Below are 27,715 nucleotides of genomic sequence, written 5' to 3'. Positions count from 1 at the left end.
AAAATCTCCCTGGTCTTATGGTACTTGGAACTGTAGCAGTCCCCCCTCACCTGTGATCACTTTCCCTGGCTTCAGTTACCCACTGTCAGCCTTGGTCTGAAAACAGGTGACTAGAGTATGATAAGATATTTTTTAGAGAGAGAGAGAGACCACATTCACATACCTTTTGTTGTTGTTGTTGTTTTTGAGATGGAGTCTCACTCTGTCACCCAGGCTGGAGTGCAGTGGTGTGATCTTGGCTCACTTCAATCTCTGCCCCCGCCTCTGGGTTCTAGCGAGTCTCCTGCCTCAGCCCATTGAGTAGCTGGGATTACAGGCACCTGCCTCTACACCAGGCTAATTTTTTTTGTATTTTTAATAGAGATGGGGTTTCAACATTTTGGCCAGGCTGGTCTTGAACTCCTGACCTTGTGATCCACCCATAACTTTTATTATGGTATATTGTTATAATTATTTTGTTTTATTATTTATCTCTTACTGTGCCTATTGTAGAAATTAAACTTTACCATAGGTATATACATATTGGAAAAAGCACCTTATATACAGGGTTTGTTACTATCTGTGGTTTCAGGCATCCACTGGGGGTATTGGAACGTATCCCTTGCAGATAAGAGGGAACTGCTGTATCCATAGAATAAAAACACCCCATCTTGAAGATAGGAGGATTCTGTAAATTGGGACGGGGTCAGGGAATCTGAAGTTTAAGTTTCCCATGTGATTTGATGCCCAGCCAAGCCTGGGGACCACTGTCTTGAAATATAATGCTCAGGAAGATACTGTCTTTGATTTTCCTGTAATTCGAGTGCAAATCTCAGCTGAACTTATGGCTTGTGTGTTTAACTGAAAGCTGGATATCTATACCTGGCTATTTCCCAGCACCTCAAATGGTATCTGCTTAAAGCCAAACTCTTTTCTTTCTAAACTTGTTCTTCCTCCTTTATTCTGAGTTGGCATCGCCTTCTAAGTAGTCACCGCCCCCACCCAACTCCTTGACTCCCCGTCTACCTCCCCTACCCCTTGGAGTCCCACTGATTCCATCTTTTAACTATTTCCTGGATCTGTCTCTCTCTATCCACTCCCACTGCCTGGCTTGAGCTCTCATCATCTGTCACCTGCCTGCATGATCACATCACTCTTCCACCTGGCCTATCTGCCTCTGTTTCGTCTTTTTAAACCTATTTTCTCAATAGCTGTCAGAGTGGCCCATCTAAAATGCAAAATTGATGGCATGACCTGTGCTTGAACACTTGTTTGCCTTCCCACTGCCTGCCTGCAGGCTAAATCCCAGGCTTCTTAGTAAGGCTTTGTTATCGCATCCTGCCTGACTCTTCAGCCTCACTTTTTCTCAGCAAGATTGGAGTGCATGAAGTTCCTGGGACACACATCCTGCTCTGGCCTGTCCCATCTGCCTTGGATGCCCTTTCTTCACACCTTTTCCTTGGTTCATGCCTCATCTTTTAAGCATAAGCTCAGATTTCCCTTCCTTTGGGAATTTTTCTTTGACCTCTGCTCCTCTTGAAAGAATTTCTCCTTTGTGACCTCATGATTTCCTGCGCACACTCATGTTTCTATTATTTTTCTTCCCACACTGCATCACAACTGTGTTTATGTGTCTCTCCCACATGAGACTTTTGAGCTGTGGGTAAGGACTTTCTTCCTCATCTTTGTATCTCTAGCACATAGTATGTGCTCGAATGTTTGCATAAATAAGGTGTTATAAAACTAAAACGAAAAGTGATGACACATGTTTATACATTCTTTTCCCATTACTAATGGACAGCATACTGTGTTGTCCTATTGGGTCAGTCTCCACTAGTCTTTTCTGAACTAAATACTGTCTCACCCTCCTTACCCAGCATAAATCTCACAGGCAGTCATTTTATCACCATCTTCATGTACGGTTGACACCAACTCCCTGCCTTTCCTTGCTTCAAAACAAGCCAGGTTAACTGCAGCCTTCCACTGTCCCTGGTCTGTGCCTCTGTGGCTGAGTGGGGCTGAAGGAAATGCTGCTGCTGGGTTTCACTGTATTTTTTCTTTTGAGATGGGAGTTTCGCTCTTGTCGCCCAGGCTGGAGTGCAGTGGGGCGATCTTCACTGCAACCTCTGCCTCCCGGGTTCAAGCGATTCTCCTGCCTCAGCCTCTTGAGTAGCTGGGATTACAGGCGCCTGCCACCACGCCTGGCTAATTTTTTGTAATTTTAGTAGAGACAGGGTTTCATCATGTTGGCCAGGCTGGTCTCGAACTCCTGACCTCAGGTGATCCACCCGCCTTGGCCTCCCAAAGTGCTGAGATTACAGGCGTGAGTCACCGCACCCAGCCGGATATTCTGTTTTTTTAAAAAACATCTTACTGCCTATCTCTCACTTGAATGTAAGTTGTATGAGGGGAGAGGTTTCTGTTCCATGGCTGATGGTAGTCATTCAGATATGTGTGGAATTACAGGGGGTGGTCAACTGACATTAAGATCCTATTCAGACTTCTGGAATACCTACCAGGTTAGAAGTAGCCTTTGAAATGCCTGGGACAGGCATTAGAGAAGGCCTTTATCTATGAGCTGGTAAAATGAATACTGAGGTGATGTGCAGATGACTCAGTCACTCCAATATTGCCTGCAGAGTGCTCTGTGTACTGTTAAGAAATTCAGAGATACAGTTCTAACTCAAACCTTGGAAAAGGCTGTCTGCATTTTTTTTTTTTAAAGGGATAGGGTCTCGCTCTGTTGCCCAGGCTGGAGTGCAGTGGCATGACCATGGCTCATTGCTCACATGACAAAATACCAAAAATAGGGAAAGCCTGTTTCGTGAGGTTAAAATTTTAAAAAAGAATAATAGGGCTGAGTACAGTAGCTCACGCCTGTAATCCCAGCACTTTGGGAGGCCAAGATGGGTGGATTGCTTGAGCCCAGGGGTTGGAGGCCAGCCTGGACAACATGGCAAAACCCTCTCTGTATGTTTGGGGAAAAAAAACAATCATAGAAGAGAGACATTGGCTATTAAGAAATCCCAGTCCACCTCTCCTTAGGCTGTTATGAAGCAGCCAATCTATATGTGTTTATGTAATACATATATAATCACTGAAAAATTACTGAATTGTATGACAGTAATGTAAGTGAAAATACTTGTTCTTTAAGTGGTAAGTTAAAGTTGTTCTTTTCTTTCCTTTTTTTTTCTTTTTTTTTTTAGACGGAGTCTCACTCTGTTGCCAGGCTGGAGTGCAGTGGTATGATCTCGGCTCACTGCAACCTCCACCTCCTAGGTTCAAGCAATTTTCCTGCCTCAGCCTCCTGAGTAGCTGGGACTACAGGCATGTGCCACCATGCCCAGCTAATTTTTGTAGTTTTAGTAGAGACCATGTTGGCCAGGATAGTCTCGATCTCTTGACCTCATGATCCACCTGCCTCGGCCTCCCAAAGTGCTGGGATTACAGGCATGAGCCACCACGCCTGGCCTAAAGTTGTTCTTTTAAGTGCAGCCTTGACCTCCTGGGCTCCAGTGATCCTCCCACTCAGCCTCCTGAATAGTGCCACCACGCCTGGCTAATTTTTTTATTTTTTTGTGGAGATGGGATCTCTCTATGTTGTCAGGGCTGGTCTTGAACTCCTGGGCTCAAGTGATGCTCCTGCCTCGACCTCCCAAAGTGCTGGATTACAGGTTGAGCTACTCGGCCTGGCTGTCTGCAATTTTTATTTTCAGAAAAGATGAAAACTGTCATTGAAATCTATCCACTGGGCAACACACTGTCTAGCAACGAATGGTCAAAGTGGTAGGTTCAGGCTTGTAAAATCTACAACTTGAGCATTTTCATCAGTATCTCATACTAGGACTGTAAATGTCAAATTGAATTACTGCCCTAACTTATGTGTCAAGATAAGAAACACTGAGTATCAGCTGCCACTGAAATAGTGCTTATTGCAACTAGTCTGGAATCCTGTGGGAAGATTACCTATGAAGATTACAAACTGAAGAAGGATGCAAATGGAAAGAATTTTATGAAAGATTGAAACATAATTTTAAATTTCAGAATTTCTGGGGTCAGAAGTAAAGAGTACTACACATATTATATCTTTCCTACAACGTAGATGAGGTGGATCCGACCTGACCTTATGTGCTTGCTCCACCTTAAGGTCTTCTCTTACCCACATTGGTTCAAAAAAAAGGATCTTTTTGTCAACAACCCATAAGAAACAGTTTAATTTTCCTACACTGTGTGTAGAAACTTAGCATTAAGAACAAGCATTTTAACCTACATTAATAAAATTAAGTAATTTTTAAGCTTACAATTTTTCAAGAAATATGTAAAACATGTAAGTTGGCTGCTTCATAACAGCCTAAGGAGAAGTGGACTGGGATTTCTTAGTAGCCAATTTATTTCTTCCATGATTCTTTTTTAAACTGTAACCTTACAAAACAGCCTTTCTCTGTTTTTGGTATCTTGTCATCTTTGCAATAATAGTCTGCTCCCAGATATTTGTTTTTTTTTGAGACTGGGTGTTGCTCTGTTGCCCAGGCACAATAACAGTTCACTGCAGCCTCGATCTCCCACACTCACATGATATCCCACCTCCGCCTCCTGAGTAGTTAAGACCACAGGTGTGCACTGTGCTTAATTAAAAAAAATTATTTGTAGAGATGGAGTCTCCCTGTGTTACCCAGGCTGGTCTTGAACTCCTGGGCTCAAGGGCTTCTCCCACCTCAGCCTCCCTAAGTGCTGGGATTACAGGCCTGAGCCACCATACCTGGCCTGCTCCCAGATATTTCATTCTTGGATTCCATTTTAGCCTGCGGCCAACTGACTTAAAGATAATGACCCAATGAATAAAGTATGGGCCAGCTCTGTTGGCAGAATTCAGAAGCATCAGCCGTGTCACTGATTAATTCTACTTTTTTTTGAGATGGAGTTTTGCTCTTGTCACCCAGGCTGGAGTGCAGTGGCGAGATCTCAGCTCACTGCAACCTCTGCCTCCCAGGTTTAAGTGATTCCCCTGCCTCAGCCTCCCGAGTAGCTGGGATTACAGGTGCCCGCCACCATGCCTGGCTAATTTTGTATTTTTAGTTGGCCATGTTGGCCAGGCTGGTCTCCAACTCCTGACCTCAGGTGATCCACCCGCTTTGGCCTCCCAAAGTGCTGGGATTAAAGGCATGAGCCACCACACCCAGCCAATTCTGCAATTTATAGGCACAATTTTAGCAAATAGCAGGTATGTCATAGAGGCAAATCAAGAGTCACTTCTACCAGTAGTTAATGCAAAAGGAGCTGTGAGTCATTTTTCTATTGCAGCTGTCCATGAAAGGTGTGATTGATATTCTGCATATCAGATGCAATATTTAAGAGACACTCTACATTTAACTTGACCCCCTCTCTACCTAACAGAATTGTACTGATGTACACATCACTTTTTCTTTGTTCCACATTGTAGGTGCTCATGTGACTATCACGGATCGAAAAGTAGCATTAGAATTTCTTAAATCAAACGTTCAAGCCAACTTACCTCCTCATATCCAACCCAAAACTGTTGTTAAGGAGCTGACTTGGGGACAAAATTTGGGGAGTTTTTCTCGTGGAGAATTTGACCTGATACTTGGTGCTGATATCATATATTTAGAAGAAACATTCACAGATCTTCTTCAAACACTGGAACATCTCTGTAGCAATCACTCTGTGATTCTTTTAGCATGCCGAATTCGCTATGAACGGGATAACAACTTTTTAGCAATGCTGGAGAGGCAATTTACTGTGAGAAAGGTTCACTACGATCCTGAAAAAGATGTACATATTTACGAAGCACAGAAGAGAAACCAGAAGGAGGACTTATAATTGGCTATAATTTATAAGAATGTTGTCATTGAGTGTGTCACTTAAGGTCTTAGACTGCAAATCTAACCATATTTAATGAAATGTCTTACTGTACAAAAAGTCTAAGCCAAAGGTTCTCAGGGGAGAAAGCACATGTGCAGTTTTAAAACAAAGCAGTGCTTTGTCCCATTACTGTGATTTTTAGTCAGACTTTACTCAGTCTGAAATGCAATTAACATTAAAGGATTAAGTGTGAGATTTCGATTTATGCTATTTGTGTATCCCATACTCCTCCCTTTTAATAAACAGTTTCCACTGATGATATGAAGGGCCGGTATAAAGAAGTCTTTAAATGAGTAAGCTTTCTTTGGTAAGATTAAATCTTACAAATTATTTTTAAAACCTTCTGATATATACAATGTTTAGCCGAGTTTTCTAATTTTCTGGATGTAAAACAAAAGGTTTAACCTATACATTCCTTGAGCTGTTAGTGCTATTTAAATCTTTTGCCCTGTTTAGGTCCTAAACACTTTTAGTTGAGTAGGATATGAGCTTTTTTGGGTCTCATATCATGCTTTTTGCCTTAATTTCAGGTATATATATATATAAATAAAGGAATTAAGTAAAAATAAAATTTCAGTTACTTTTTAAAAGCACCTGAAATCTGGCCAGATGCGGTGGCTCATGCCTGTAATCCCACCACTTTGGGAGGCCGAGGCGGGCAGATCACCTGAGGTCAGGAGTTCAAGACCAGCCTGGCCAACATGGTGAAACCCCATCTCTACTAAAAATACAAAAATTAGCCGGGCGTGGTGTCAGGCGCCTGTAATCCCAGCTACTCAGGAGGCTGAGGCAGGAGAATCGCTTGAACCTGGGAGGCAGAGGTTGCAGTGAGCTGAGATTGCACCATTGTACTCCAGCCTGGGGGGGACAAGAGCGAGACTCCATCTCAAAAAAAAAAAAAAAAAAAAAAAAAAAAAAAAGCACCTGAAATCTTGAATAGGTTTTCTATTTCAAGTCAAGAGCTGAGGTTTTCCCCTTCTGTTTTACCCTTGCTCAAATGTCTTAAAGCAGTTCTTTCCCAAGCTTTCCCTGCTTCCTTAACAACGCATAGGATGACATTAAAAGTTTTAAATCTCATCCCTGACTGAGAGGTTAGCTTCCTACAAATAAGCTCCTTTTGTATTGGACTTGTAATTGCTCATTCAGTGTTAGTATTGCCCTGTAGAGTGTAAGCTCCTTGAGGGCCAAGAATGCTTCTGCCTCTTCCATTGTTGCTTCCCCAGTACCTTCTGTATATTTCATAACCAAATAATGAAAAAGATATATTCCATTTAAAGGGCATTGACTTTGGGTTAAATGATTGTTATATTGTTTTAGGATTATCTATGATACACTTTGACATCTCACACACACACATGAACTTTTCTTTTTACAATGCAAAAGTTTAAACAATAGCTTAAATTTAGACTGCAAGAATATTATAATCTCAATATGGTATTTGGTACTAGAGATAGATTTCTTTTATAAAATCTTAAAAACAGGACGTTCTCTTCCTTTTGAACCTTTATCCCAGAGGTGAAAATATCCAATATGTTGTTTTCTGCATATATTGAAGTAGTAGTTTCACTTTAATAAAGATGGATTAAAAGTTGTGAGCATTCTGTGATATACCAGTTCAACACAATTCTAATACACATGAAATGGAAATATCCATAGCTTACTGAATCCATAAAATGTCAGTACTGCACCATGAATATGAAAGATTGTTTAAAACAAAATAAAGCCTGGCAGTATCACCAACACCATAATGACAAGCCAGTCCCACTTAGGTATGTTATTGGGAATGCATATTCGCTCTGTCACCCAGGCTGGAGTGCGGGGCACGATCTCAGCTCACTGCAAGCTCCGCCTCCCGTGTTCACGCCATTCTCCTGCCTCAGCCTCCCGAGTAGCTGGGACTACAGGTGCCTGCCACCACGGTCCGGCTAATTTTTTGTATTTTTAATAGAGATGGGGTTTCACCGTGTTAGCCAGGGTGGTCTCGATCTCCTCATGATCCACCTGTCTCAGCCTCCCAATGTGCTGGGATTACAGGCATGAGCCACCGCGCCCGGCAGAGTTCAGTTTCTTTAAGATTCATTAACTTTGGAGATGGAAGTTAACGTGGATGGGGCAGGGTGGGTTAGAGGTGGGGAGCTTCAATAATATCCCTGGGTGATCTACCAAATGAGGTAAGCTGTTATTGGGTTGTTTTCTGTTTTCATAAAACATTAGGAATCAGAAAAATTTGAAGGCAGTTTTTTTCCCTTGCCCTACAAATTAGAAGCACAGGCAAGAAAAAAAAAAATCATCAGAAATAGTTGGGTTGTCCAAGTGAAAATCAAGTGATTTTCTTGGCTTTGGACTTAGAATGTTGTTGCAGGTCAGGTTCCTTGGGGAAATAGACTCAAAGATTGAGATTAGGGTGTGAAAAGTTCATATGGGAATGCTTTTTCCAAGATCAATATTCTGATCTTGGAAAGAAGACAGACTGGGAAAGAGGAAGAAATTGGGCTGGGATGTAGTCGGGGAAGTCCTCAGCTAATTCTTTAGAGCTGAGATGGTCCTGCAGTTAGGCCATATTGAGGCAGGGTGATGGTCCTTTATGACCCTGCATGGACTAGTGGATACAAGGGTTATAACCTGAGGCTGAAGACAATATTGGAGAGGGAATCAGTTGGGAGCCATCAGCCACCAACATTCCTGGAAGCTGGGGAAATGAGTGTTTCAGGTGTGGGGTGTGTGTGAGAGAGAAGAGAGAGCGTGCGCGTATCTGGGCAGCACACCACAGTGTCCACTACCAATGTCAGTGAAGTTGGGACTTATTTTTTACTTACATATTTTATCCCATAAATGTACATTTTAAGTGTGCTTGTTTTGTTCTCAAAGATAGAAACCTAATCCAAACCTATTTTACTAAGTCTTGATTCTCACTCACATTGCCCAATTTCTTTAAAGTTATGCAGTTAAATAATCCAGTGGTATCACTAATTTTTCCCCCAATTAATACCAAATACTGCTGCCAAGATGCTATGTTAAAATGTATGTATGATACCAGGTTCTTGGAACCCCACTGTAAAGAATGCTGTTTTCGAAGTAGATTATCACTTAAAGGGTGGCTTGCTTTAGTTCATGGTAGATGGCCTGGATACCATCTTCAAATAGTAGTTGATCAAAATGCTTTTATCTGTTAACTGAACACTAGATTGCAAACTCAGGGCAGAATAACATTATTTGGAATGTTTTATCTTAGCAAATATAATTTATGCTCCTAGAAGGCAAGGATGATAGCATATATCCATATATCGTTTTCTTTCTTTCTTTCTTTTTTTTGAGATGGAATTTTGCTTGTTACCCAGGGTGGAGTGGAGTGCAGTGGCGTGATCTTGGCACACTGCAGCCTCTGCCTGGGTTCAGGCGATTCTTCTGTCTCAGCCTCCTGAGTAGCTGGGATTACAGGCATCTGCCACCATGCCCAGCTAATTTTTTGTATTTTTAGTAGAGATGGGGTTTTAATTATATTGGGCAGGCTGGTCTTGAACTCTTGACCTCGTGATCGACCTGCCTCGCCCTCCCAAAGTGCAGGGATTACAGGTGTGAGCCACCAGGCCCGACCTTATATTCTGTATTTCAAGTGGTAACATGGTGCCCTGTTCATAAAGGGAGTTCACACTGACTCATGAAAAATACACATTCCTTTACAGATGAGTTACCATATGCCTAATTTATGTGCTTTATTTCTCCTTGCTGAAGGTATGGGAGAAATAAATTCTCAGGGATATTAAAGTATCAAGGCATATGCTGAATAACAAAATTACCATAATGCAAAAGATTCACCTCCAATAATAATACCATTTAATTGCTATTTATGGGAAGCATTTACTGCCAATTCTTTAAAAATGAACAAAAATAAAATTTTAAAGTACTTTAAAAAATCACTATATAATGTACCCCAGTACTGTTAAGTGGCCCTAGATATAGGACTTCACTTAATAGTTGGTAAAACAGACTTGTAATTTGTGTTAGTGTTAGACGAAGTCACAACCTCACTGCTCCCCAGAACCTCTACCTAGAGAGAAGTAGCTTTCTCAAGGTCTTTAACATGAATTGGTAAGTACAGTGAGTATAGAGAACCCTCCTCTGGGAAGCTGGAAACTTGTACTGTCTTAGCACTGACATAAACAGCATGACACCGGACAGTCCTTAGCTCTGTTTTACCTTAAAACTTGAAGTTTTTTTTTTGAGACGGGAGCCTTGCTCTGTCGCCCAGGCTGGAGTGCAATGGCGCAATCTCGGCTCACTGCAACCTCCGCCTCCTGGGTTCAAGTGATTCTCCTGCCTCAGCCTCCCGAGTAGCTGGGATTACAGGCGCCCGCCACCATGCCTGGCTAATTTTTGTATTTTTTAGTAGAGATGAGGTTTCACCATGTTGGTCAGGCTGGTCTCGAACTCCTGACCTCAGGTCATCTGCCCTCCTCTGCCTCGGCCTCCCAAAGTGATGGGATTACAGGCGTGAGCCACCCGCACCCCGGCCCAACTTGAAGATTTAATTGTTAGCTTTCTGCTCTAAAATCATGTTACACCTTTCCTTCTACAACCAGAGGGGTTAAAAATTTAGTAACACTAGAAAAGATGGCATATTGAAAACTTGTTTCTTTGCTAAGAACAGTTATTTCTGAGGATATTAGAAAGAAAACAGTATTAACAGAGATGAGAAAAGGAAAGCCTTATGAAAGTCTGTGCCACTTCTAATTTTAATTCCAGAAAAAAATGCCTAGACTGTAAAGTTTGACATAAAAATAGTAATCAACATAAGTTAATAAAAATTGCTTAGCAGATACCTAATAATCATTAGGGAACAATATCCAAATATGAAGAAAACCATAATTCAGAAATAACTTTTACTTCTCAGTATCCTGGAGATACAACTTGTGTAGACCTAGTTACCAACCTCTGTATATCTGTAACAGTAAAAAATTTCAAACAGCCAAATGTCCCCAAAAGAGGACTGGTTAAACTGTATCTGTACAATGGCAGCAGTTTATAAACCACTGTTTGTACCTACCTTTTGTGTAAAAAAAGGGAGAGGGAGGAGGAGAGAACATACATTATATTTGTGTATATATGCACAGACTGTCACAAAAAACATAACACAAAAAACTACTTCTTACAGTTTGCCCTTTTCCATGTTTCTTTTTTTTAGAAGTGTACATATTACATAAAGTAAGTTTGAAAACAGTGAGGACATTATAAAGCAAAAACTTATAGGCGAAAATATTATAAGGGCCTAGTACCCAGAATATATAAGGAACTCAGAACCCAACAACAAAATTTCAATGAACAAAGGACCTCAACAGACATTTCTTCAAAGAAGATACGCAGATGGCCAAAGACAACAAAAGATGCTCCACATTACTAGTAATCAGGGAAATGCAAATCAAAACCACAATGAGAGACCACACCCATGAGGATGGCTATAATTTTTAAAATGGCAAAATAAGTGTTGGTGAAGGTGTGGAGAAATTGGAACCCTCATACATCAATGGTGGAAGGTAAAACGGTACAGCTGCTGAGGGAAAGTTTGACAGTTCCTCAAAAAGTTAAATGTGCGATTTCAACATGACCCAGCAACTCCACTCCCAGGCATATACCCCAAATAATTGAAAACACGGACTCAAATACTTGTACACGAACATTCATAACAGCACTATGAACATTAACCAAACAGTAGAAACAACTCAACTGGATGAATCGATAAACTTGTGGTATATATCTACAATGGCATACTTACTATAAAAAGTGTACTTAGCTATAAAAAGGAATGAAGTACTGATAACATGTTACAATGGATCAACCTCAACAACACGTTAAAGCTAGACCAAAGAAGTAATACACAGTGTATGAGTCTCACATGAAATACCCGGATGTAAATCCAAAGAAACAGGAAGCAGATTGGTGGTTGCCAGGGACAAGGGCGGGGGGAGGAGAAAATGGAGAGTAACGGGACTTTATTTTTGGAGTGATGAGAATGTTTTGGAGCTAGATAGAAGTGGTGGTTGTACACCATTGTGGATGTACTACCACTTAATTGTTCACTTAAAAAGTTAATTTATGTGAATTGCATCTTAATTAAAAACAAGGATAGCATTCCAACTCCTGGACATTATCCTTCCTTTCCATTTGATGTCAGGCCCGTGTTAGAATTCTCATCCGGTTTGGTCACTGCACTTAAGAAAGATGTGGAGAAATTAGGACGCACAGTTAAGAGGAAGGATAACACTGATTAAGGTAGTGCTTTTCTAGGTTTCCCCTAAACAATTTAACAGATGGATAGTGGCACCACTTACGAGATGGAAAAACCAGCGGAAGGAAGATTTGGGGGAGAAGTTAAGTTTTGTCTTGGGCCTGTGTTTTGCAACCTGAGTGTAAAAGACATATGTTAAGTCTTCAGTGGCGAAACACTAAAACTAGAAATGGATCAGTATTTTATCTTTGGATGTGACTTCTCAAGGATGGTCTTGTCACTTCAGTGCCTGGTCAAATGACAAGATGGGCAATCTTTTCCTGAAGGTCCAAGCACCTGAACGTGGCAGGGTGACCCCAGATTCCGATTTGCTTAGAACAATCCTAGTTCATGCCTATTGTCCCTCATGTAATTAACATCACTCTCAAAATGTCTCATTTTGTGCAATAAATTATGTAATCGTTGTTGCAGAAAATAAATGAAATTCATTAAGCCTTCCAATACAATGGCAGGTATAGCAGGCTTGAACACATCTTGGCAGTGAAGAACATACAAATAATGCAGCTGCTTATTTTCAGATGTCTCATCTCAGAACTTATTTCAGAAGTTAATAGTATAGGAGATAACTTTTTTATTCTTACATCTTAAGCAAAGATTAACCATATCCCCTCCCCTTTCCTTCCAATTTATATGATCACAGAGTTTTAGAATTGCAAGGGGACCTGAGAAGGTATATATTCTTATTGTCCTTTCAGTGAACACGTGTTTTATGACATCAGACACAGCTGGTCGTATGTCTCCATTAGTCATCTTGACAGTAACATCTCCAAATCCACAAATAGGCACTGTTCAATCTTATTGAAAAACAGGTTTTGTCCTGAAAATTAGGGATCCAGTAACTGAAGACATGTTGTTGTTGTCTGAATTAGTTTTGCTGCCTTCCAACACAAGCTTGTAATATATTGTAACTTTAAGTCCAATAAAACATGGCTTCACACTACTAGCAAAAAAACCCCAACAAAATATAGAGATCCCATCCCCAAAAAAGAGACTTACAGAGTTTTTAAAAGCATGTTTATGTGACTGCACATAAATGTTTGTGTAAAAAGAGCATTATGACAGTTGATACCACAAAGATTACAGTAAGAAAAAGCACTTTATGACAATATTTCACAAATTCACAAGGATCACTTTAATATACAAAGCAACTGCTACCATTCTGAACACAAAGCAGCTATTATGTACATAGTGTTAATAAAATGCATTGTAACTCAGTACATTTTTTTCTTTACACATAAAGCACAAAAAGATTTAGATAAAAAAATTAAAACAGGGATGTTTCTAGAATGTAGGGAATTTTATTAGAAATGTATTTCCCTCATTATAGTTATTTATTTAGTATTCAACTCCAATGGAAACATCAGAGTTAAAAATCAATACCCTGTTTTGTGCTGACAGTTGTGGGGGAAGTCTTCTTTACCCCAATCCTCAAAAACCAAAAAGCCAAACACCTTTCTAGGAACTTCCCTGATTATTTTGCTTCTAAAAAGTTTCAAGTGATACATCTGGGTTAGAAATAATTCCTTTTGCAGGGAGTGGGGGAGTTACAACTGACATGTGGACAAATCAGTCAAGGACAACTTTACATGGAAAACTGCTAACTAGCACTCTTCTTTGCCACCCCTAATAAATCTATACTCAAAAAAAAGTTGACAATTATTTCCCACTTTTAATATAAATAATTTTATTACATACACAAATTGGAGTGGCACTTGGATAAAAATACATCTATAAAGCATTTACCAATTCAATTTTAAAAACATAAGAAAATAAAACCTCCCAAACACAATGATAGATCATTTCACTTGGCCAACAAACATAAAATCATTATTTGCAGAGATTTTCTTCCTCCCTACCAATTTTTAAGCTATCTCAGATTTACTCTCACTTCTCTGAGATGCTCCTCAGACAAAAGCTTGGAAATGCCATACTTCTATAGGCAAGTAATGTTAGGTCAAATGTGAATTTCCTACTCTTTGATCCTTTTCAAAGACAATTCCAAAAGATTGTTCATTTTCCTTTTACTTGCTGGTGAGAATAATTAAAAATGTATCATGTCATACCCAGCTGGGACCTGCACCCACCGTACCAGAATGCAGACAGGTCAGTGTTTTCTTTCTGTGCTAAAACTGCCTGTTTATAATATCAACTTGCATCACCGGCTTTGTTCTATTTTATTTATATATTTTTTAAATTTTTCTTTTTTTAAAAAATAAATTTCAAGCTAAAACACCTGAAATATAATCCCTCCATTCAAACATTATCTGGTCCCTCTTAAAGTCGGTCTGCCCCCTGAGGACACATACAAAGGCTTAAGCTACATTCACTAATCAATAAGAACTTATCATAAGCAGATGAGACAGATGGAACTTCAGCACCCTGTTTATTTGAAAATTTTCCATACTGACTCAGCTTCATGATATGTTCAGCCCCTCAAAGATTAATGCCTCTCCTAGCCATTGATTCTAGAATGTCAAGGAAACCAGTTCCTAGTACATACAGTGACTGTGTAGCCAACTTAATAGTCAACATTATTACATTAAGAATATTCAAGATGTATGTAAGCCACCCAACAAAAAGTTCTAGTTGTGCTTTGTACAACTGAGTGAACTATTTATCTCACAACTCTTCACCTACAGCCTTACTATGCACACTTTACTTTCTCCTTCCTCATCTGAAATCAAATTTAGGCAGCATTTCTTTGATGTTAACAAAGCCATTAAAAATGAACATATTTCAGTATATTACATGTGGTCTCTGTGAAGACAATTGCTTTAAAAAGTCTTGTACTATTCTAGACAAATTAATGGATATTTTGGCATACTATGTACAGTATTAATGTTGTGATGAGGATAAAGTCTCATTAAAAATTGAAAATAAATATTATGCACTTGAGTTATTTTCCCTTCAATCTTCATCCAAGATGAAAAAGAATAAAACAAGGTTTGAGCCTGTCTTTTAATTAACTGGGCTAGTCATATCTAATTTCCTGATGTTTTTCTTTTACAGCTGTTTTTAAGGCTAGCTTTTAGGTGCTAAAATATTTTAATCAATGAAAAACTTCCATTTAAAAAGTCACATGATTTGAAGAGAGGAGAAAGACTAAAAAGTTGAGAATTACTTGATGAGGGAATTTCTTAAGTTGCTAATACCCAAACTGGGTCATTTAAAAAAGTGCAAGTTACACCAAACATTTACAAAGGACAGAATGTAAATATAATCCAAATAAATATACAACTTTTCTATTAGGTCCATGAGGGAAAAAATATACCAACAGCTTTCAGGGCTACAAAGGCAACAAAAATAAAGCCTCTTGAAAACAACTGAAAAGGTATGTAATACTATTTCTAAAACTCACTTTAATTCAAGATCTTAACTTTAAGATATATTAGCCCTACTTAATCCTGCAAAATGAAGCAGCCGTGATCTTCAAAATAAACAGAGACCAATTTATGGTAATAGCTGACTGTGGCTGATCATAGAATTAAAAATTTGTTAAATATTAAAAGAAATCTAGATTGAAGTCACTTCAAGTAAGTAAAGCATCCTGGTTTAAACAAATGTTACTTCTTCCTAAGCCTTTGTATGATTCCACATGTCACCCCAAAAGGTAAAAAAGATAGTAGGGATTTGTCCTGAGAGACAGAGATAAACTTCAGCCAGATGACATCTGATGGGATAGGCTGCCTGACTGGTATTGTGCTTTCAGAGACTAGCACTGCTGCTGACCTACCATCAAAACACATTTTCTGACAAAATCCCTGCTCAAATGAAATGCCAAAATTCCTCCCCCAGGATGATTTTTGAAAAAATCAGTGGTTCCTTTAAAAAGCTATCTTCAAAATGTTCTTACCACTGTTATAGCTGCCACAGACAAAGCATACAAACCAAATACTTTTGGGGGAGAGGCTTTCAAGTGACTAGTAACATATTTAAAAGTATCAAGCCAAAGAAAACTAATAAAAAATAAAATACTTGGAAGAAAATTAGAAGATAAAATCAATCATGAGTGCTGGAGTAATGCAGTCATAGAAACTACCAGAAGGGATGCAACAGAACACACAAAAATGTAAAATTTCATCTGACCTCAATATACTATAATACTCAGCATTCCTGACTTAAGAGCTCTCAGAGCTTTAGATTATATACTGTATGTATATATATATATATGTACACATATATTATACAAATGCCACCCCCCCCAAGAATATCTAAATGAAGAGAGCACCTATGACAATATTATGGTTGCCAATATGGTACTTGGGTTTGAAAAAGAATGAACTTAAAATTGTATCTGATAGCAATTATTTAATAATGAACACATTGGATCTAGCCCTTTCTAAGCCACTTTTCAGTTAAACGTTATCAAAGCTTGAAAACTCATAAGAGTAATATATCAAAAATAAACCCCTCCCCACTTCATTTTTATTAGAGTTAATCTGTCTATAGATAAAAGTGCCACATGGCCCTATATTTGCAAAGTGAGCAATACCAAACTTGCTATTTTCTAGGCAAATCAGTAGCATATGTACAAATTCCTATGGTGACATTTTTATTCCCTTTTGGCCAATATAAAGAGAAAAACATTTATTACTGGTAATGTGGCCACATATATTCTTGGCTACAAGGTTTTTAAAAATTATGTCATTTTCTTAATAAAGATTCTCAAAGTTTCATGCTTACAAACAAACCTCCCCACCATTCTTGCATTAAAAAAAGAAAACTGCACAAAAGATGCTTGATTTTATCTTTATAAACTGAAATCTTCAAGTTTCACCAAGGGTCTAAGACAGATTTAGCAACAGGATACATTTCTCACCTCATCATTAAGTAATTGACTTCAAAACCAGTGCAATCATCCTCAAGGTATGAAGGATAAGGTCTTTATAACTTATAAATTCATCCAGCTCACATGAATGTGATTGCCTTGATTTATCAGGGACTAAGAGGACCACCAACTTCCCAGTAAGTAGAAAGCCTGAACTTTTGAAAAAAAGCTTTAGAGAATACAAACTGCTAAACATCAGGCAATTTTTCATTTATAACACTTACGACATTCAAAATGTTCGATTCGACATTTTGACTCAATAAATAATTCCAACTTGTGAACATATTTGTGACTTTGCTTGATTTCTGTTAAACCAGTTTTTAAAAATGACATATCTATGCGGTTACACAATTTTTATGCTATAACTTTCCCCATTAGCTCAGCAGGACAAACATCAAACTTTATAGTTGTTTGAAAGCCTTCTTGAGAATCTGGTGAACTGTCCAAACATAAAGACTACATCACTTAATTCTTAGAATGATGCTCCTTCATAAACTCTGTTCATCCTTGAAAAAAGACAATGGTTTGTTACAAACGAAAATATACCATTTACAAATGTTATTTAAAATCTTATTTTAAAATGGATCCCGCAATTAACACTTAAATCTTCATATTTTGTTGTTAAACAAGCTTGACTTTCTTAAATAACTCTTGACTAAATATAAAACATTAGTTTTCTAAGTGTCTCAACTCTTTTTTAAAAGGAATTTCCTTCCCAAATGAGACATTTTTTTATTTTTATTTTTTGAGACGGAGTCGCCCAGGCTGGAGTGCAATGGTGCTATCTCGGCTCACTGCAACCCTCTGCCTCCTGGGTTCAAGCAATTCTGCTGCCTCAACCTCCTGAGTAGCTGGGATTACAGGCGCCGGCCACCACGCCTGGCTAATTTTTGTATTTTTAGTAGAGATGGGGTTTCACCATGATGGCCAGGCTGGTCTTGAACTCTTGACCACAGGTGACCCACCCACCTTGGCCTCCCAAAGTGCTGGGATTATAGGTGTGAGCCACTGCGCCCGGCTCCAAATGAGAAATTATAACCTAACATTATGTCAGTTTCCAATTTTTAAAATCCACCTTAGTCTTTTTTTTTTTTTTAAGAGTAACTTAGATTTATCGAGCTTAGTGAATAAAATGAGTAACAATTAAAAGTGGTATTGAAAACAATGTATGATATACACAAATACAGACTGTTTTAATCAGGAATTAAAATTATAAAATGACAAAGGCTATACAGCATATTGGAAAGCTAAAGCAGAACTAATAACTACTCTTTTTACAAGAGAACAAAAAAATGTTTTGTAAGAATGACAATCCAAATATTGCAGTACAGCAGTCATTCAAATATGTCTGAAAATAACTTTCCTTGTGCACATCTAACACTGTACTTTTTATATCCTTACAACTTCTTTCATTTAAAAAATTCGCTAGAGATTCTCTGTTAAATTGTTAATATGGAAAATATTTAAAATCAGTATTTTTCTACATGTAACATTTCATAAACAAATATATATCACTTTGCTTTACTGGACATCTTGAAGGCTTTCTTGGTGGTGGTATGTAAGTGCAATGGGCAACAGTAAATTAGAAATATCTTTTTACGTAAATGAGTGACAATATAAATATTTTTGAAGGTGAGGACAATAACATTTATTTTAAAATCTTGTTATATAACTCAAGGGATTGGTTTACTGATCAGCATTTTACTAAGAATTTAGTACTAACTAAAATATGCTTTGTACTTTTATTTACTTTGCTTTAATTTAAAATTCAAATACCATGCTTTTTCGTTCAGTTGGTTACTTCTTTTAATGTATTCAAAAATGTTGAACACATACAGAACTGAATTAAGAAGCAACAACTGCCCTATGGAAGAGCTGTATTAGTACAGAATGCTTTTAAGAACCAAGGACAAATTTTCAGTATTGAAGACAACATACATAAAAAGCACTCCAAATTCATTTCTAATTCCTTCAATACCATGCTAAAGTTCTTTTTCAGAGGGTATGTCTCTTAACAATTTTACATAATTCACAATGAGAATGTGAAAACATGTCAATTTGGCAATCAACACTTCTTCATTGCACCTTACTTACTTTATGCATGCGGCCCACACATTACTTCAGCTCAAGAGGCTGGGGTAATTCTGTCCCTAAGGCAATCAAGGAGCTCAGCACAAACCTTGAAATCATTTTTAAAAAGATTTTCTTTTCCTCATTTCTCCCATCAATTTACAAGTAAACAAATTATTACTTCTTGAGGAGGGTGGGGGTTGAAAAGCAGAAGTCTCTTCATGATTCCTGGCGTTGAAAATTTCTTGAGGGGAGAAGTGGAGGCAGGTGTTGGAACATTCACAGTTTAATGCAAAAGCACAAATGAATGAAATTCTGTAGTTGCTTTCAGGCAGTTTTGCGCATAGAAAAAAAGAAATGTTTAGAAAATAAAATGTTTATTTTGTCTTTCAGGTTGTGGCCAAGCCAGTCCATTTTCCACCTTAACAGGTGAAAATTTAAATCCCAAATTAATCTGATTTGTGGCAGTAAAGGTCCTTAAGTGCTTTTAGCTCCTCAATCAATGTCTTGTTTTGATTTTCAAGCACTGCCACTCTGTTTTCTAAACATTTCACATATTCTTTCTTCTTTCTACGACACTCTCGAGCTGCTTCCCTACAAGCAAAAGAGGACGGGAAAAATTATGCAAATGATTTCCACATATTTATTTTGGATTACCTTTTTTTTTCTTTTTTAAAGAAATAGCTCACAGCAACCAACATTTTAGTATATATTAAGCATTGGAAAAGATATACAGAATTACTTGGAAATCACCTTATATTAAAATTTTAATCTGGCCAGGCGTGGCGGCTCACGCCTGTAATCCCAGCACTTTCGGGGGCCAAGGCAGGGGGATCACCTGAGGTCAGGAGTCCAAGATCAGCCTGGCCAACATGATGAAACCCCTCTCTACTATAAACACAAAAATTAGCAGGGTGTGGCGGCACATGCCTGTAGTCCCAGCTACTTGGAAGGCTGAGCCATGGGCATCGCTTGAACCTGGGAGGCAGAGGCTGCAGTAAGCTGAGATTGCGCCACTGCACTCCAGCCTGAGTGACAAGAGTGAGACTCCGTCTCAAAGAAACAAACAAAAAAACAACTCCATAAACAAACAAGACCTAAATGACCACTTAAAAATTACATCTCTTACTATTAATTAACATATTCTGCATAATTCCTGCAAAACTTGAAATTCTATCCATATCAATAACTAAGAAAACATTAAAGCTAAATTTCAATGTGTAACAATCCTTTAAATAGAAAATCTTACAAACTAATCATTTCAGGGCATTTAAAAAAATCTAACAGTCTCTTCAACAAATGGTGCTGGGAAACCTGGATATCCACATGCAAAAGAGTGAGGTTGGGCCGCACCTTATGTCGTACACAAATATTAACTCAAAATAGATCAAAGACCTAACCGTAAGACCTAAAACTATAAAACTTCTAGAAGAAAACACTCTCTGACATTGGATTTGGCAGTGATATCTTAAATACAACACCAAAAGCAGAGGTAACAAAAGCAAAAATAGACAAATAGGACTATATCAAACTAAAAAACTTCTGCACATCAAAAGACACAATAAATAGTGAAAAGACAACCTACAGAATGAGAAGAAATATCTGCAAATCATATATCTGCTAAGGGGTTAAGATCTAGAATAGGCAAGGTGTATGGCTCACGCCTATAATCCCAGCACTTTGGGAGGCTGAGGTGGGAGAATCTCTTGAACCCATGTGTTCAAGAACAGCCTGGGCAATATATTAAGACCCTGTCTCTAAAAAAAATTTTTTTAAAATTTAGCCAAGTGTGGTGGCACACGCCTGTAGTCCCAGCCGCTCAGGAAGCTGAGGTGGGAGGACTGCTTAAGCCCAGGAGGTCTTAGGTTGCAGTGAGCCGTGATCCTGCCACCTGCATTCCAACCTGGGTGACAAACCAAGACCCTGTCTCAATTAAAAATTAGTTAGGTGGTGTGTGCCTGTAGTCTCAGCTACTCAGGAAGCTGAAGTTGGAGGCCGGGAGGTCGAGGCTGCAGTGAGCCATGATCATGCCACTATACCACAGCTTGGGAGACAGCAAGATGCTGTCTCAAAAGAAAGGGAAAAAAAAATCTAGAATATATAAAGAACTTTGAACTCAACAGCAAAATAACCCAATTTAAAAAATGGGCATAGGGACTTGAACAGAGATTTCTCCAGAGATATATAAATGGCCTATAAAAAGATGCTCAATATAGGCCGGGCGCGGTGGCTCATGCCTGTAATCCCAGCACTTTGGGAGGCCGAGGCGGGTGGATCATGAGGTCAGGAGTTCAAGACTAGCCTGGCCAACACGGTGAAACTCCATCTCTATTAAAAATACAAAAATTAGCCGGGTATGGTGGTGGGTGCCTGTAGTCCCAGCTACTCAGGAGGCTGAGGCAGGAGAATCGCTTAAACCTGGGAGGCAGAGGTTGCAGTAAGCCGAGATTGCACCATGGCACTCTACCTAGGCAACAGAGCGAGACTCCATCTCAGAAAAAAAAAAAAAAAAAAAAAAAAAAAGATGCTCAACATCACTAATCATTAGGGAAATGCAAATCAAAACCACTAGGTATCACCTCACAACCATTAGGATGGCTACTATCAAAAAACCACCACCAGCAGAAAATACCCATTGTTGATGAGGATGTGAGGAAACTGGAACTCTTGTATACTGTTGGTAGGAATGTAAAATGGTGCAGCTGCTATGGAAAATGGAATGGAGGTTCCTCAAAAAATTAAGAACAAAATTTACCATATGATCCAGCAATCCCACTTTTTGCTACAGATCCAGAAGAACTGAAATCAGGGTATTAAAGAGATATCTGAACACTCATGTTCATTGCAGCATTATTCACAATAGCCAAGAGGTGTAAGCAGCCCAAATGTCCATCAGCAGATGAGTGGTAAGCAAAATGTGGTATATACATACAATGTAATATTAATATTATTCAGCCTTAGGAAGGCCCTCTGCATGCTAAAACGTAGATGAACCTTGAGGGCATTATGCTGACACAAGCTAGTCTCAAAAAGACAAATATTGTGTAATTTCTCTTATAAGGCATCTAAAGTCAATCAAATTCATAGAAACAGGACTTACATTAGTGGCTGCCAGGGGCTAGGGGAACGAGGAAATGGGGAGTTGTTGTTTACCAGGTATAGAGTTTCAATTTTGCAAGATGAACAAGTTCTGGAAATCTACTGCACCACAATATGAATGTACTTAACATGACTGAACTGTATACTTAAAACTGATTAAGATGGTCAATTTTGTTATATTTTTTACCACAATTAAAAATAAAATTATTTAAAAAATCTAACACAGATTAAAAATAATTAAAAATTATTCTTTAGCAAGCTGCTCAATCTAAACCAGTAAATTCTTTTTTAGCTCTGTGTGGTCAAGGGCCACAATCTTATTACTTAACCTTAATTTCCTGACTGTAAAAAAGGACATGGTAATATTTTCTACCTCAAAAGGTTTGTGAGGGCTGGTGTGGTGGCTCACCCCTGTAATCCCAGGTCCCAGCGCTTTGGGAGGCTGAGGCAGGCAGATCACTTGAGGCCAGGAGTTTGAGACCAGCCTGGCCAACATGGCGAAACTCTGTCTCTACTACAAATACAAAAATTAGCTGGGGATGGTGGCAGGTGCCTGTAATCCCAGCTACTTGGGAGGCTGAGGTAGGAAAATTGCTTGAACCCAGGAGGCAGAGATTGCAGTGAGCCAAGATAGCGCCACTGCACTCCAGCCTGGGTGATAGGTGTTTCCGTCTCAAAAAAAAAAAAAAAAAAAAGTTTGTGAGGATCAAATGAGTTAATACATGTAAAGCACACAATACAGTGCCTAGCATGTTGAAGATGTGTTAGCTATTATTATTTTTAGGTAACTCCAAATGGCAGTACATTGTAATTCCATTGATGTCTTCATCCTCATGTAACTATCGATTCAGAAAAAAGTAGCATTTGCTTCTATTTTTCATTTTTGAGATGGGGTCTTGCTCTGCTGCCCAGGCTGGAGTGCAGTGGCACAATGAGGGCTCACTGCAGCCTTGATCTCCCAGGCTCAAGTGATCTTCCTGCCTCAACCTCCCCAGTAGCTGGGACCATAGGCATGCACCACCATGCCCAGCTAATTTATTTTATTATTTTTTGTAGAGACAGTGTCTTCCTATGTTTTCCAAACAGGTCTTGAATTCCTGGGCTCAAGCTATCCTCCTGCCTCAGCCTCCCAAAGTGCTGGGATTACAGGCATGAGCCACTGCACCCGGCCTTGATACAAATTTTAAGTAAGTATGACTAACATGCTAAAGGCTCTAATAGGAACGGTGGATAACATGTAAGATCAGATGGGTTATTTCAGCAGTGGCATGGAAATTATGAAAAGGAATCAAATGGAAATGGAGATTAAGAATATGTTTGATGTTCTGGTAAGTAAGACTGACACAGCTGAGGAAAGAATCAGTGAACTTGAAGACAGAACAACAAAAAGCTGTGTGAGCGTCTCCAACATCCTAACATATTTATAACTGTAATCTCAGAAGAAGAGGGAGGACAGGACGGAAAAATATTTGAAGAAAGTATATCTGAGAATTTTCTTTTCTTTCTTTTCTTTTCTTTTTTTTTTTTTTGAGATGGAGTCTTGCTCTGTCACCAGGCTGGAGTGCAGTGGTGCAATCTGGACTCACTGCAACCTCCGCCTCCCAGGTTCAAGCAATTCCCTCGCCTCAGCCTCAGCTGGGACTACAGGCATGCGCCACCATGCCCAGCTAATTTTTTGTATTTTAGTAGAGACGGGGTTTCACCATGTTGGCCAGGATGTTCTCAATCTCCTGACCTCGTGATCCGCCTGCCTTGGTCTCCCAAAGTGCTGGGATTACATGCGTGAGCCACTGCACCTGGCCGAGAATTTTCTAAAATTAATGACAGACACCAAGCCACAGACACAAGAACAATAAGATAAATATGGTGGGGATGGGGGAGGAAGGAGGGAAGACAGGGAAAATCCCTAGGCATATTATATTTGAATTGCTGAAAATCAGAGGCAGAGGAAGAAAAGGAGCATTATATACACACAGATTTCTTGTCAGAAACCATTTAAATCATAAGAAAAAAAGTGACATCTTTTTTTATTTTTTGAGATGGAGTCTTGCTCTGTTGCCAGGCTGGAGTGCAGTGGCGTGATCTGGGCTACTGCAACCTCCGCCTCCCGGGTTTAAGTGATTTTCCTGCCTCAGCCTCCCGAGTAGCTGGGACTACAGGCGTGTGCCACCACGCCCAGCTCATTTTTTGTATTTTTAGTAGAGAGAGGGTTTCACCATGTTGGCCAGGATGGTCTCAAACTCCAGACCTTGTGATCCGCCTACCTCGGCCTTAAGTGACATCTTTAAAGTCTGTCACTTCAAAGAAAAAAATGATAAACCCAGAATTCTATACCCAGCAAAAATATCTTTCAAATATGATGATGAAATAAACTTTTTCAAACAAAACTAGAGGGAATTCATTGCCAGAAGATCTATTTTCTAAGAAATGTAAAAAAGTTTTTGAAGCAGAAATATAATAGATTAAAACATGGATTTATATAAGGAAATGAAGACAACTGAAAATTAAATATATAAATGTAAAATTAAAAATTTCTACTTGTGCCATAGTTTGCCAATCCTTGATCTAAACCATTTAAAAGGCATGTAGCTCAGTAAAAAAGAAAGACCTAAGTATATGCCATCTACAAGAATCCCACTTCAAATATAAACAGAGAAGAAAAAGGATGGAGAAAGATACATATTATGCAAATACTAATCAAAAGGAGGCTGGGAATGGTGGTTCACGCCTGTAATCCCAGCACTTTGGGAGGCTGAGGTGAGCGGATAACTTGAGGTCAGGAGTTTGAGACCAGCCTGGCCAACATGGCGAAACCCCGTCTCTACTAAAAATACAACAATTAGCTGGGTGTGGTGGTGCACATCTGTAATCCTAGCTATTTGGGAAGCTGAGGCACGAGAATCACTTGAATCAGGGAGGTGGAGGTTGCAGTGAGCCGAGATTGTGCCACTGCCATTGCACTCCAGCCTGGGCAACAGAGCAAGATTCTGTCTCAACAAACAAAAACAAAACAAACCAACTGGGGTAGTTTTATTAGTATCAGACAAAGCAGACTTCTGAAGAAGGAATATTGTCAGGGATAAAGGAAGACATTATATAATAATAAAGAGGTCTATCCTCTAAGAAGACATAATTCTAAATGGAAGATGTAATTCTCCTGTATGAGGCAAAAGCTAATAGAACTGAAAGGAGAAATGAACAAAGGGATGAATGCCTTAATACACTCTCCTGTCAGTGATGACAGACTAAGTAGAGTCTCAGAGATGACAGAATAAGTAGAAAATTAAAAATGATACAGTACACCTGAATGACATAATCAACTACACCTATCTGACATTGATATGATACTTGATAATTTAAGAGAATAAAAATAATACGAAGTATGCTCTTGGGCCATAAAACACCTGGGAAGATCCTCGATTATTTGGAAATTGAATATTAAACATTTCTAAGTCTATAGGTCAAAAAAGAAGTCTCAAAGGAAATAAAAAAAAATTTAAACTGTATGCAAATAAAAATGACAACCCAAAATTTGTGGGACACAGCTAAACCAATGCTAAAATGGAAATTTACAGCCTTAAATACTTATGTTAGAAAAAAAGGGCTTAAATCAATTATTTATATCAAGGGTTGCCAAACTTTGCTTCCCTGCTTGTTTTTGTAAATAAAGTTTTACTGGAACACAGTCAGTATTATCCATCGCTGCTTTGGTATTACAACGGCAGAGTTGAGTAGTTGTGACAGATCATTTGGTCTGCAAAGCCTGAAATATTTACTATCTGGCCCTTTACAAAAGATTTGCCAAACTGATCCAACTATTGTCTTAAGAAACTAGATACCTGCAGATGTTTTCTTAGAAACTGAAATAAGACAAAGGTATATATTAATAGGAAAAAATTTACAGTTAATGAAAAAAGAAACTACAAAGAGAACAACTAAAAAAACCAAAGCAAGCAGGAGAAAATAACAAAGATCAGAGTACAAATCAATACAATTCTAAGGAGAAAACTAATGAAACTAAGAATTTTGGTTGCTTAAAAACAATCAACAAAATTGATAAACCTTTAGCCAGACTAAAAAAAAAGGAGGGTGGCTGGGGTAGGGGTGGCGAATACAGAGAGAGAGGAAAGACAAAAATTAACAATATTAGGAATGAAGCGGGGGGACATCCCTACTGACATCCCATACAGTAAAAGAATAATAAACTAACACTACAAACAACTCTATGGTCATGAATTTGATAACTTTGAAGAAATGGACCAATGTCTTAAAAACACAAACTTCCAAAACTCACTGAAGAAGAAATAGTCTGAATGATCCCGTATCTATTAAAAAAAAAAAAAATTCTCAAAATAGAAAACTCCAGGCCTATGTGGGTTCACTGGCAAATTCTACCAACCATATAAGGCTTAAATAATACAAATATTATAATCTCTTCCAGAAAAAGAGAAGGGAAGGGAAGACTTCCACCTCATTTATAAGGTCAGCATTACCCTAATAACAAACTCACGACAAAGAAACTAAAATCCCATATTAGCCATAAACGTAGACATAAAAATCCTCAACAAAATATTAGCAAATTGAATCCAGCAATGTATAAATGATACTTCATGACCAATTGGGGGTTCATCCCAGGAATGCATGCATATCTCAAAATTGGAGTATGAATGTAATTCACTCTAATAACAGACTAAATAAGAGAAACAACACGATCACCTCAGTAGATTCTGGAAAAGCATTTGACAAGATTAAACAACAATTTATGATGAAAACTCTCAGAAACTAAAAATCAAAGAGAGTTTTTAAAAAAATGTAATGAAGAGCTTTTTACAGAGACCCTACAGCTATTACATTACTTAAGGTCCCCCAAAGGTGTCCATGTACTAATCTCTGCAGTGTGTGAGTATGTTACCTTATATGGCAAAGGGGAATTAGGTTGCAGATGGAATTAAGGTTGTTAATTAGCTGACCTTAAAATAGGAAAATTATCTTGGGTTACCTGAGTGGGCCCAGTTAAACCACAAGCATTCTTAAAAGTAGAAGAGGAAAGCAGAAGAAAATGTGACTGCAGAAGGGGAACAGAGATACACTATGCTGAAGATGGAGAAAGGGGGCCATGAGGCAAAAAATGTGGGTGGCCTCTAGAAGCTAGAAATGGCAAAGAAACACATTTTCACCTAGAACCTCCAGGAAGGAATGCAGTCCTGCTGACACCTTCATTTTAGCCCAGTGAGACCCAATGAAGGCCTCTGATCTTATAGAACTGGAGAACAATACATTTGTGTTGTTTAAGCCACTAAGTTTGTGGCAGTTTGTGACATGCAGCAATAGAAAACGAATACACCCCCTAAGATCAAGAATAGGGCAAAGATGTCCTCTCTCACCACTCCTATTCAACATCATAGCACAAGTCCTAGACATTGCAATAAGGAAAAAAAATTAAAAGGCATGCAGATTAGAAATAATTAAAACTGTCCATATTTGTAGGTGACATGATAATTTGTGTAGAGAATCCCAAAGAATCTACACCCCCCGACAAAGCTCCTAGAACTAATAAGTAAATTTAGAATGGTCAT

General features: G+C 38.7%; 2 protein-coding genes across 23 annotated transcripts in view; one reads left to right on the top strand and one right to left on the bottom strand.

Annotated features, from left to right (window-relative positions):
- Positions 1-27,715, top strand: part of METTL21A (methyltransferase 21A, HSPA lysine) — a 42,085-nt gene that overhangs the window by 6,873 nt on the left and 7,497 nt on the right. For 5 of the 19 annotated variants that reach the window (XM_008974261.5, XM_008974260.6, XM_008974262.6 and 2 more), the window contains one exon: positions 5,420-7,450. The exons of 8 other annotated variants lie outside the window; for them this stretch is intronic. In XM_008974261.5, coding sequence (XP_008972509.2) covers positions 5,420-5,817 — 398 coding nt within the window. In that variant the 3' untranslated portion in view covers positions 5,818-7,450. Of the gene's footprint in view, positions 1-5,419; positions 7,451-15,391; positions 15,474-19,433; positions 19,538-23,225; positions 23,327-27,715 lie in introns of those variants that run through there. 6 more of the 19 variants (XR_010109409.1, XR_010109410.1, XR_010109408.1 and 3 more) reach the window with 3 other exon arrangements.
- Positions 13,140-27,715, bottom strand: part of CREB1 (cAMP responsive element binding protein 1) — a 73,413-nt gene continuing 58,837 nt past the window's right edge. For 3 of the 4 annotated variants that reach the window (XM_034954946.2, XM_003820808.4, XM_003820807.4), the window contains one exon: positions 13,140-19,634. In XM_034954946.2, coding sequence (XP_034810837.1) covers positions 19,490-19,634 — 145 coding nt within the window. In that variant the 3' untranslated portion in view covers positions 13,140-19,489. The remainder of the gene's footprint in view (positions 19,635-27,715) is intronic. The other variant, XR_008624573.1, reaches the window with a different exon arrangement.

This window comes from Pan paniscus, chromosome 13 (assembly GCF_029289425.2).
Source record: "Pan paniscus chromosome 13, NHGRI_mPanPan1-v2.0_pri, whole genome shotgun sequence".
Classification (NCBI taxonomy): domain Eukaryota; kingdom Metazoa; phylum Chordata; class Mammalia; order Primates; family Hominidae; genus Pan; species Pan paniscus.
Note: the sequence above shows the minus strand (reverse complement) of the source record. Positions and strands in the feature narration are given on the sequence as shown.